The 12,203-nt window shown below is 42.6% G+C and overlaps 1 protein-coding gene across 1 annotated transcript in view; it reads left to right on the forward strand.

Moving 5' to 3' along the window:
• Positions 1 to 335: 335 nt before the first annotated feature.
• Positions 336 to 12,203, forward strand: part of cdhr1a (cadherin-related family member 1a) — a 66,389-nt gene continuing 54,521 nt past the window's right edge. Inside the window, exons 1-3 of the mRNA XM_059946694.1 lie at positions 336 to 369; positions 4,834 to 4,929; positions 9,730 to 9,875. Of these exons, the coding sequence (XP_059802677.1) occupies positions 345 to 369; positions 4,834 to 4,929; positions 9,730 to 9,875 (267 nt within the window). The 5' untranslated portion in view covers positions 336 to 344. The remainder of the gene's footprint in view (positions 370 to 4,833; positions 4,930 to 9,729; positions 9,876 to 12,203) is intronic.

Raw genomic sequence — 12,203 nt, forward strand, 5'->3', positions numbered from 1 at the left:
AGAGTTTTATCAGATATGAGCAGCTCCTGGAATTAACTGATGAGCAGATTAGTCTGATCGGCATCTTGAGTTAACATGAAAGCAAATGGCTTCAGTAAATACTTCTCCTTTATTCTGAGGTTAAAGTGGAGTGGGAATGTTGTCCAAGGATGGAGAGAATAAAGAAACATCTGAAGTTGAATCTGACTCCAGAGATTTTATTCTTTTTATATATAGACTAGACATACAGTAACACAGTTACAGGCTCTTCTGGCCCAGTGGCCCCGCGCTGCTCAGTCCCACCCACGCGACCAATTAAACTACTATCACGTACGTCTTTGGAATGTGGGAGGAAACCAAGAAGTATGAACCAGCTCCTTACAGACAGTGGTGGGTATTGAACCCCAGTCGCCAGCACTGAAATAGCATTAAGATAACTGCTACGCCCAGATTCTTGTACATTAAGGTGTGTCTTAAGTGTCAAGGGTGGGACAGAGGCTTGTGATTTTACATCAGATTCCACCTAACCGAGAGATTAAGAAGATAAACTTTCTTTGTCACTTGCACGTGGAAACACTGAAGCATGTAGTGAAATGCATTGTTTGTGTCAACGACCAACACGGTCTGAGGGTGTGCTGGGGCAGCCTGCCATGCTTCCTGTGAATTTACTAACCCTTACTGATACATTTTTGGAATGTGGGAGGAAACTGGAGCACCTGGAGGGAACCCACGCGATCACAAACTCTTTACAGACAGTGGCGAAATTGAACCCGGGACACCAGCGCAGGGATAGTGTTAGGTTAACTGCTATGTGACACTGCCACCCAATGGTACATTCACAATATTACAATGTCACAATAAACATCCCCCACCAGACAAATTATTACATAACCCTACCCTTCAAAAATTTGGGCAGGTCCTGAAGAAGGGTCTTGGCTGGAAATCTTGACTGTTTATTCATTTCCATAGATGTGTTGCCTGACTTGCTGAGTTCCTCCAGCATATTGTGTGAGAGGCTCTGTAACAGCTCATTTAATTTATTCTGTTGTCTTATTAAACCCATTTCCTCTTATTGCACAGTCTCAATGGCCATCCTAAAAACTATTGCACTGTCCCTTTAAACAGTTCCACTAAAATTTATCAGAACCAGAATCAGGTTTAACATCACCAGCATATGTTGTGAAATTTGTTATTTTTGTGATAGCAGTACAAATGATAATAAAAACATGAATTATGGTAAGTATATATATAAAAAACAGTTAAATTAAATAGAAATAAAACAATAGTGAGGTAGTGTTCACGGGTTCAATGTCCATTCAGAAATCAGATGGCAGAAAGGAAGAAGCTGTTCCTGAATAGTTGAGCGTGTGCCGTCAAGCTTCTGTACCTCCTCCCTGAATGAAAAGAGGGCATGTCCTGGATGATGGCAGTCATTAATATATGCTGCCTTGCATTGCTCCTTAAATATATAATATAAGCTCTTGCCCATGCTGTAGCTGAGTTCATAACTTTCTGCAGCTTCTTTTGATCCTATGTGGTAACTGTGACCCCCTCCCCCTTCCCCATACCAGCTGGCTTGCATCTGTAGAAACTCGCAAGTGTCTTTGGTGACTTACCAAATCTCCTCAAACTGCTAATGAAACATAGCCACTGCCATACCTTCTTTGTAGTTGCATCGATATGTTGGGCCTAGGACAGAGCCTCTGAGATGTTGCACCAATGTCAACTGAATCACTGCCATGGTGACACTTTCCCCAGCAAAATATTGTACTGATGCTCGCAGAGTTTGCATGGTACATTGCACATCATGGACGCTGTACTGAGCCTGCTCAGATTCAGAATCAGCTATTATCACCAGCATTTTGCCATGAAATTTGGTGTTTCTGTGGTAGCTGGGCAGCGCATGACAAAAATAAATAATTAGTGGAGAAGAAGGATTATGAGGTGGTGTTCATGGGCTCATGGCCGTTCAGGAATACAATGATAGAGGGGAAATAGTGCAGCTGTTCCTATAATGTTGAGTGTGGGCCTTAATAGCAATAAATGATTATAGTATTTCATATTTTCAAATACTATTATATTTAAATATTATTAATTGTAGTAATATTTATAGATGGAAATTCCCAATGGCAACAATGAGAAGAGGGCATGTCCCGGCGAGGATCCTTAATGTTGGATGTCGCCTCCGAGAGGCACCACCCCTTGAAGACATCCTTGATGGTGGGCATGGATGTGCCCAGCAGCATCTCAGAGGAACACACACAATGTCTCAGAGGAGCTATCCTGCATCTAATACTTAGATGCAATCATGAAGAAGGCACGCCAACAGCTCTGTGTTATGAGGAGTTTGAGGAGATTTGTTATGTCACCAAAGACTCTGGAAAATCTCCATTGATGTGTAGTGGAAAGCATTCTGATTGGTTGTATCACTGGCTGGAATGCATAGGATCAGAAGAGGCTGTAGATGGCAGCACACACAAAATGCTGGAGGAACTCAGCAGGTCAGGCAGCATCTGTGGAAATAAATACTGTAGACAGTCAACGTTTCGGGCTGAGATCCTTCTTCAGGACTGAGAGGAAGGATGCCAGAATAAAAAGGTATGGGAGGAGAGAGAGACTAGCTGTAGAAGGTTGAAGACTCAGTCACTTCCATCACAGGCACAACCCTCCTTGCCATCGAGGACATCTTCGAGAGCTGGAATCTCAAGAGGTCAGTATCCATCATTAAAGACCATTTCCATTCCAGAGCTGCACTCATCTTGGCACTACCATCGGGGGAGAAGGTATACAGGCCTGAAGACCCATACACAGTAACTTAAGAACAGCTTTTTCCTCTCTGCCATCAGATTTGTGAACAGTCTATGAGCCCATGAACACTACCTCATTATTCGTCTTCTGCACTATTTATCTATTTTGTAGCTTATAGTAAATTTTATGTCAGCAGTATACTGCTGCCACAAAACACCAAATTCCGTGACCTATGTCAGTGATTAAATTTGATTGGTTCTGATTCTAATCAGTGCATAGAGTCATATGGAATAGTATCTCGCCCTTTGGCCCATCCAGTTAATGCCAAACATTAAGTACCCATTATCACTGACTGTCAAGATAGAATCCAGATCATTAACTGGGCCACTGTGCAATGCTACCTAATTTGTATACTCATTGTAAGATCATAAGAATTAGGAACCAATTAGGACATTCAGCCCATTGAATCTGCACCAGCGTTTAATCGTGACTGAATATTTTATCAAACCCATTCTCCAGCCTTCTCCCCATAATCCTTAACTCGCTTACTCATCAGGAACCTATCAATCTCTGTCTTAAATACACCCACAGCCTTCTATGGCAACAGATTCCACTGATTGCTACCTTATGGCTGAAGAAATTCCTCCTCCCTGTTGATAACTTTACAAAGCTTGCCGATGGGAAAATCCGGCAATACTTTGGACTCTGCAGGCTTGTAGTGTTGGGATGTTACTGCAATGAGCCAAAGCGTTTATTAGGGTTTATTTTGAAAAGGGAAAAACATCCCTAATCAAGTAAATGGACGATTTAAGTCTGTGTCAGTTGTGTGGTGGATTTACCCAAGAAAGCAGCTTCCACTCTCCTCAGAACAATAAATCATCCGATTAAAATCTTAGTCCCTGGCATTGCATCTGTCCAAAGCCAGCTTCTGTGCAAGGGTCACCAGAATGCTTTCTCTGGAATAACATCAATATTACTTTCAATAAAATCAGCCCCATTGCTGTGTTATAATGAAGCATGCGGAGATTTACTACAATTGCATTTTCTTCACTGTGACGTGCATCTCTCTGGGTAAGTGTGTCGTCTCTCAATATTGTAAAAATGAGGCCTCAATCAGAACGATCAAGGTAGTGTAATCCACTGTAATCCTCTGTGTAATTATTAACTATATCATGGAGTACGTCCTCCAAACTACTTGCATAATATAATGATATTAACTAATAATTATATCAATTAGCGTATTTCTTGTGACTTTTTAGCTTCGAGTATGGTTTTGGAAACAGGTTCTGTGCTGTCTTGGAAGACATTTTGTGATCCTATCATGGGGTGAATGCATGCATTTCCTTTCTCCTTCTAATGTTTGCATTCATCATTGCTGTACGTCTCTATCATACCGGAAACCTGTAACATTTTAAAATTATTATTACACTGATTTAGCTAACTAGTTTTTCAATATACGGACATACTGTGAAACAACACCCCAATTATCAGAAGTAATAGAATGCAACACTGGCATCAACCTACCAGCCACCAATAAAATACTGTATGTACAGAATGGTGCCAAAAAAGACCAGCAATATCACAAAGGACCCCACCCACTCTGCTCACGGACTGTTCGTCCCACTCCGAAAAGGTAGCATCTAAACCAGGACCACCAGACTCCAAAACAGTACTTTCCCCAAGCAGTGAGGCTGATGAACAGCATCTCTTATTAACTCCCCGCCCCCATCACTACTTTATCATTTACTGCCAGTCGCCATTTGTACAGATGCTCCTGTACCTTGCAAAACTTTATGCATGTATAATCAATCTATGTATATAAGTTATCTTATGTATTTGTATTTATTGTGTTTTTATCTTAATGTGAATCTTATATGCTGCATTGGATTCAGAGTAACAATTATTCATTCTCCTTTACACTTGTGTATTGGAAATGACATAAAACATTCTTGAATCTTGAATGGAGATCAGTAGTAAAGTGATAAAAATTTAAATTTTAAGTAATTTAAAATAAACTTTTGTGGGGAATTGAGATAATCATATGAAGTTGTTTGTAGCATCCCTGGAACTTGCATCTTGGTTAACATGATGTTGAATTTCTCCCAGTTCAATCAGATTATGCTCCCTATTTCTATGACAATGCACCAAACAGCACCAATGGGAACATGGCAATGTTGAGCATTCCTGAAGACACACCGATAGGTAGGTGTAATAAATACTTCTATGGGCTCAGTGGTAAACTTTGTGAAGCTTGATCACTCTTGACAGGAGAGCGAGTTGGAATTTTGCACAGATGTCAATGTGCCTGATCCATAACTCTCCCAGGTTTGAAGATCAGTTGTGGGAAAATGGGATTGAGACACTAACATTGCTGTCCCATACTGTAATCTCTTCTGCTGACAGCAAACACTCCAGTATACTAGAGTCCTGCACACTTGCTGAGATTATACAGAGATTTGGACTTCTGTGACCATAGATTAACCATAATCATCACCATCATTATGTGCCATATCATATGACGTGAGTGATCGTGGTCTTGACCATGATTATTCTCAGTAATTTCTTTTCACAGAACTAGTTTACCATTGCCTTCTTCTGGACAGTGTCTTTACAAGGCGGGTCCAGCCATTGTCAGTACTCTTCAGGGATTGTCTGCCTGGCGTCAGTGGTCACATAACCAGGACGTGATATGCACCGGCTGCTCCAATGGCTTCATGTGACCCTGATATGGGGAGGGGGTGTTGCTAAACCAGATGCTACATCTTGCCCAAGGGTGACCTGCAGGCTTGTGGAGGGAAAGAGTGGTTTACACCTTTTTTGTAGAGACTATCTCCACCCCACAACCAGTAGGTTAGCCATAAGTTGGATGAACTAGAAACAGGAGAAAATCTGCAGGAAGTCAGCAGGCCAGGCAGCATCTATGGAAAGGAGTAAATAGTCAATGTTTTGGGACAAGACCCTTCATCAGGACTGGGAAATAAAGATGAGAATTCTAAATAACAAGGTGGGGGGAGGGAGGAAGAAGTACTAGGTAGTAGGTGATTGGTGAAACCGGGAGAGAGGGAGGGGTGAAGTAAAGAGCTGCAAAGTCAATTGGTGAAAGAGATAAGGGGCTGGAGAAGGGAGAATCGGATAGCGGAAGACAGAAGACCATGGAGGAAAGGAAAGGGTGAGGAGCACCAGTGAGAGGTGATGGCAGGTAAGGAGATAAAGTGGGAATGGGAAATGGTGAGGTGAGGGCTATTACTGGAAATTCGAGAAATTGATGTTCCTGCCATCAAGTTGGAGGCTACCCGGATGGAATATGTGTTTCTCCTTCAACCTGAGTGCGGCCTCATCACGGCAGTAGAGGAAGCATGAACTGACATGTTGGAATGGGAATGGGAAGTGGAATTAAAATGGGTGGCCACTGGGAGATCCCACTTTTTCTGGCAAATGGAGCTTAAATGCTCGGTGAAGTGGACTTCCAATCTACATCGGGTCTCACCGATATATGTGAGGCCACATTGGGAACACCGGATACAGTTGGTAACCCCAACAGGCTCATAGGTGAAGTGTCACCTCACTTTAAAGGATGTTTGGGGCCCTGAATGGTAGTGAGGGTGGTGGTGGAGGGGGCAGGTGTAGCATTTGTTCTGCAAGGAGCGAGGTCAGTGGGGAGGGACAAATGGACAAGGGAGTCGCAGATCCCCATGGAAAGCAGAAAAGAGGGTGGGCAGGCTGGGGCTGGAAGGTGTGCTTGGTGCTGGAATTACGTTGGAGATGGCAGAAGTTACAGAGAATTATGTGCTGGACGCAGAGGCTGTTGGGGTGGTAGGCAAGGACAAAAAGAACCCTATTCCTGGTGGAGTGGTGGGACAATGGGGTAAAGATGGATTTGTGAGAAATGGGTTAATGGTGAAGGAAGGGAAGCCCCTTTCTTTGAAGAATGAGTACATCTCCTGAGTTCTGAAATCAAAAGACTAATTCTGAGAGCAGATGTGGCAGAGACGGAGGAATTGAGAGAAGAGGATGACATTTTTACAAGTAACAGGGTGGGAAGAGGTATTGTCCAGGCAGCTGTGAGAATCAGTGGGTTTATAGAAATGGAGATTGGTTAAGCTAGGGCTGTTTTCTCTGGAGAGGTGGAGCTAAGGGGAGACCTGATTGAAGTTTTTAATATTATGAGAGATGTAGTTAGAGTCAATAGCTGGCATCATTGTCTAATAACAGAGGGCATACATTTGAGGTGAGGGTGAGGAGATTTGCGGGGCATGTTTTTTAACAGAAGGAATGTGCTGCCAAGTTGGTAGTGGAGGATAAAACAATAGAAGTGTTTAAGGGGTTCTAAGGTGGGCACATGGATGTGCAGATAATGGAAGCATATGGACATTGTGTATGAAGGAGAGATTAGTTAGGCATTTAATTACTGTTTAATAGTTTGTAGCAACACTATGAGCCAAAGAGACTGCTCCTGCACTGTACTGTTCTATGATTTTTGTTCTATGTAGAGAAGAAAATTGTTGCTTTGAATTCAATACAGTGTAGATCAATTCCCAGGAAGAGGACTTGCCTTCTTAGAGTCACTGAGTTATACACCACAGAAACAGGCCATTTGGCCCAACTCATCCATACCGACCAAGGCAAATTTCTAAGCTAGTCCCATCTGGCTGCATTTGTGCAATGTCTTTCTAAACCTTTCCCATTCATGAACTTGTGCAAATATCTTTCAAATGTTATAATTGTCCCTGCCTCTATAACTTTCTCTGGCAGCTTGTTCCATGTTCCTGTTGCCCTCTGTGTTGAAATTCTTGCCCCTCAGGTCCTTTAAAACTTTCCCCTTTGAAATCAAACCTATGCCTTCAAGATCTAGACTCTTAAACCATGGGTAAGAACTGATCATCCACCATATCTATGCATTTCATGGCTTTATAGATCTCTAATGACATCTCAGTTTCCTTTGACCCAGCCTTTCCAGTTTCTCTTGGTAACTCTGGCCCTCCAATCTTGGCAACTTACTTACTGCCAACTACACCACTGGCATTTAGGGCAGTAATGAAGGTCCTCCATCTCTGGTGGTGTTCAGGACTTCCTTCATCATGTCAGTAGCTTCCTCTTGGTTTTCACTACTGTCAGACATGCAAGTTCCAGGTGGAGACTCAAGAATACTGTCACACTCAGATGTGGAAGGATTCTCCATCACTGATCTCGTAACAATTTTGTTTGAGTAGTCAGCGTTGTTAGCCCAGAGCTGAACCCTGAACCTGGAGGACTGGTGGACCACTCTTAGTCTGGCCTTTACCCTTGGACCTGCCTGGCATGGGTGACCCTACTAAGAGTCAAAGAATAAAGCCCTGACTCCAGCCAATATATCTCTCCGGGTCATTGAGGGATGCAAGCCTCCAAACCCTATGACAAAGTAGTGGCCCTCTTGGATGAGTCCTGGCAACACCCTTGTGAAACTTTCTGCGCCCTTTTTAGTTTCATCACATCCTCCCAATAGCACGGCGACCAGAGCAGCACGCAATATTCCAGTTGCTATATCACCACCATCTTGTCCAGCTGTAACGTAATGTCCCAATGCTTGTACTCAATACCTCTCTGATGAAGGACAGGGTGCCATGGGCCTTCTTCACCACCCTCCCTATCTGTGTCAACACCCTCAGAGTACTATGATCTTGTGCCTGGAGACCGCTCCTCTCTGTTTACAAGTCTCCAGAGCCCAGTCAGAATCAGAATCAGGTTTACGTATAGAATGTAAAACATTGCAGTACAATACAAGGCCATTCGGCCCACGATGTTATAACCATATAACAATTACAGCACGGAAACAGGCCATCTCGGTCCTTCTAGTCCGTGCCGACAATTACACTCATCTAGTCCCACTGGCCCGCACTCAGCCCATAACCCTCCATTCCTTTCCTGTCCATATACCTATCCAATTTTACTTTAAATGACAATACCGAACCTGCCTCTACCACTTCTACTGGAAGCTCATTCCACACAGCTACCACTCTCTGAGTAAAGAAATTCCCCCCGTGTTACCTTTAAACTTTTGCACCCTAACTCTTAAATTATGTCCACTTGTTTGAATCTCCCCTACTCTCAATGGAAAAAGCCTATCCACGTCAACTCGATCTATCCCCCTCATTATTTTAAATACCTCTATCAAGTCCCCCCTCAACCTTCTACACTCCAAAGAATAAAGACCTAACTTGTTCAGCCTTTCCCTATAACTTAGGTGCTGGATTTTTAATCTACTCTAAGATCGATCTAACCCTGTCCTCCTAGATAACCCTCCATTTTTTTTTATCATCCATGTGCTCATATAAGAGTTTCTTAAATGCCCCTAATGTATCTGCCTCTACAACTACCATGGCGGCATGTTCCACTCTCCCACCAATAAAGATTCTGGAATGTTCCACCTGTTTTTAAACCAGGGACCTTCTCCTGTGTGCGGCAAATGAGATAACACTACAATACAGAAACACCGCCCTTCTTTTTTAACAGTGGGAATTCACTGGCGATGTTACACTAACTGCTACGCTAGCATGTCGCTGCTGAGGATGTGCTGGGGCAGCCCACAAGGGTCGCCATGCTTCTGGTGCCAACATAGCGTGCCCACAATTTACTAACCCCAATCTGTCTGGCCTTGGATTGCGGGAGGAAACCAGAGCACCCAGGGGAAACTCACCCGATTACGGGGGGATCGTGCAAACTCCTTCCAGAAAACTGTGCGACTCGAACCCCATGTGTTGTGAAATCTGTTGAGTGGCAGCAGTACAGTGCAATATATAAAAATGGCTATGAATTACAATAAGGAAATAAAAAGATAGTGCAAAAGTGTACAAAATAGTGAGGCATTTATTGTGTTAGTCCTCCCCAGATTTAATATTGTGGAGAGAGAATCAGACAGATAGGACTCAATTCACTGGAGAAGAATAATTCAAGCACCGATGTACATATAGTTCCCTGTGGTGTCTTCTTGATGATAGAAACTCTGGATTTTGAATCCTTTTCTAGGGTCCCACCTATACACTTTAAATGGCACAGATATGGAGGGAAATGCTGTTACATATGGCATGACATTTGATCCAGGATCAAAAAACTATTTTGCAGTGGATCCAGAAAGTGGAAGTGTCACATTGGTGGAAGAGCTGGACAGAGAGGTAAGACTAATTCCTGTTTCATTTCACTGCTGGAAATGTATCAAAACACTGAACACAGGATACCATTCGGCCCCTCATATTTTTACTGCTGGGTTTTCATTTGGATTTTCCACTCTAATCCACTATAATGGAATGACATGGTAGCATAGTGGTTAGTGGAATGTCGCTGCCTGTAAGGAGTTTGTACGTTGTATTCAAATTGCCTTGCTGTAAGGCTAATGTACAATTTGCCATCCTGTACTGTACTTGCGTGTTAACATTTATATGTGCCCATGGCTCTCTTTGTACCAATGATCTTCAATCTCCCACCTTTTCAAAATGCTCTGCTTTTCTATTTTCTATAGCAAGAGAGCCGACTTTACACATTGCCTCAGCATGTTGAATTTGCCATGTATTTGCATGTTCTCTGCCGTCCTGAAGCCATTTTCCAATCTTCTCTCTGCCCATTCTGCTGCCTAATTTGTATCATCTGTGAACTTAGATATATAACACGAGAACAGTTTTGTCCCACCACTGATCCCAGCGTTCAATGATTATGGAATCCCCAATGGGTAAATGACCCATAATTCATGACGACCAGTTGTACACAGTCAGAACCCAAACTTGGCACTTTCATGCAATAAAGACCAAAGATATTTTACATTTTGCACTTGTGAACCTGATACGAGGTCCTGGAAGCAATTTAGTGGTCCCATCTCCCACTAAATACTTACTGCCTTCGTGAATGTAATACTTATTCTCAGCTTTAATATTTATGGATAGCAAAACATCTCTCACAAGAACTGAAAATAAAAATTCCTGATTCCATCATGTTTATCTTGTTATCATTCAGAGTTTACTTCTATCTTATTAATTTTACACCAATGAACACAATAATTAATTGTCCCCTCAAAAGATAATTTGTTTGGCAGTTTCTATTGTACTTTTGGCCAGTTGGTTCTTAACTATCTGCTGCCCTTGTAGCTTGCATTGGAGAGAATCACCTTCAGGGCCTTTCTACAGCCAGACCATTCTTCCTGTAGTTGAGTGCAGAGATATAATTGCGATCTAACCAGCGATAGATACAGGTAATTTCAAAATCAGCTCTTTGCTTTTAAGTTCAATGCCTGAATAGCTAGAATCCCATTTGGCACCATTCTTTAAGGTTATAAATGTTGTACAATGTAGCCAGAGACCACAGGAGCAGAATTAGGCCTTTCAGCTCATCATTCCATCATGTCTGACTTATTAACCCTCTCAACCCCATTCTCCTGTCTTCTCCCCAAAGCTTTTGATGCTCTTAACAATCAAGAACCCATCAACTTCCACTTTAAATATACCCTAAGAGTTTGCCTCCACCACAGTCTGTGGCATTGATTTCCACAGATTCACCAACCTCTGGATAAAGAAATCCCTCCTTGTCTCTGTTCAAAAGGGGTAAGTCTTTATGGTAAATGTTAGCAAGCCTGTGATACTCAACTGGTGCTGTGATGCTGTGATGAAAACAGACCAGTCCGTCACCAGGATAAGCCATTGAACACATCTACAAGGAGCGCTGACACAAAATGGCAGCATCCAATATCAAGCACCCCCACCATCCAGGCCATTCTGTCTTCTCACTTGAAGTCTTGTACCCTTCTGTCTTCTGTCTTCAAGGGTACAGGAGCCTTAAGTCCCACATACCATGTTTAGGGTCAGTTATTTTAATTCAGCTGACAGGCTCCCGAACCAGCGAGGATAACTCTACTCATCTTAACTCTGAATTGATTCCACAACCTGTGGACTCAGTTTCAAGGACTCTACAACACATCCTTTCATTATTATGTATTTATTGATTGATTATTATCATTAATTTTTTTTGTACTTGCACAGTTTGTCTTCTTTTGCCTTTTGGTAGCTTGTCAGTCTTTAATTTTATTGATTTTATTACTTTTCTCTATTCTACTGCGAATGCCCACAAGAAAATTAATCTCAGTGTAGTATATGGTGACATATACGTACTTTGATAACAAATTTACTTAGAACTTTGAAAGCAATTATATACACCAGGATGTTCAGGAGTTAATTGCAAGCATGTTGAACTCAAACACAAAGAACGCTGCAGATGCTGTGGTCAAATCAACACATACAAACAAGCTGGAGGAACTCAGCAGGTTGGGCAGCATCCGTGGAAATGAGCTGTCAACATTTCGGGACGAAGCGTCTTGGCCCAAAATGTTGACTGCTCATTTCCACGGATGCTGCCCGACCTGCTGAGTTCCTTCAGCTTGTTTGTACGTGTTGATGTTGAACTCAGTCTTGGTGTGGTTTGGAGGGAGCTTGCCTCAGTGACCCAGGGAGCTACGTTGG

Source organism: Hypanus sabinus, chromosome 21 (assembly GCF_030144855.1).
Source record: "Hypanus sabinus isolate sHypSab1 chromosome 21, sHypSab1.hap1, whole genome shotgun sequence".
NCBI lineage: Eukaryota > Metazoa > Chordata > Chondrichthyes > Myliobatiformes > Dasyatidae > Hypanus > Hypanus sabinus.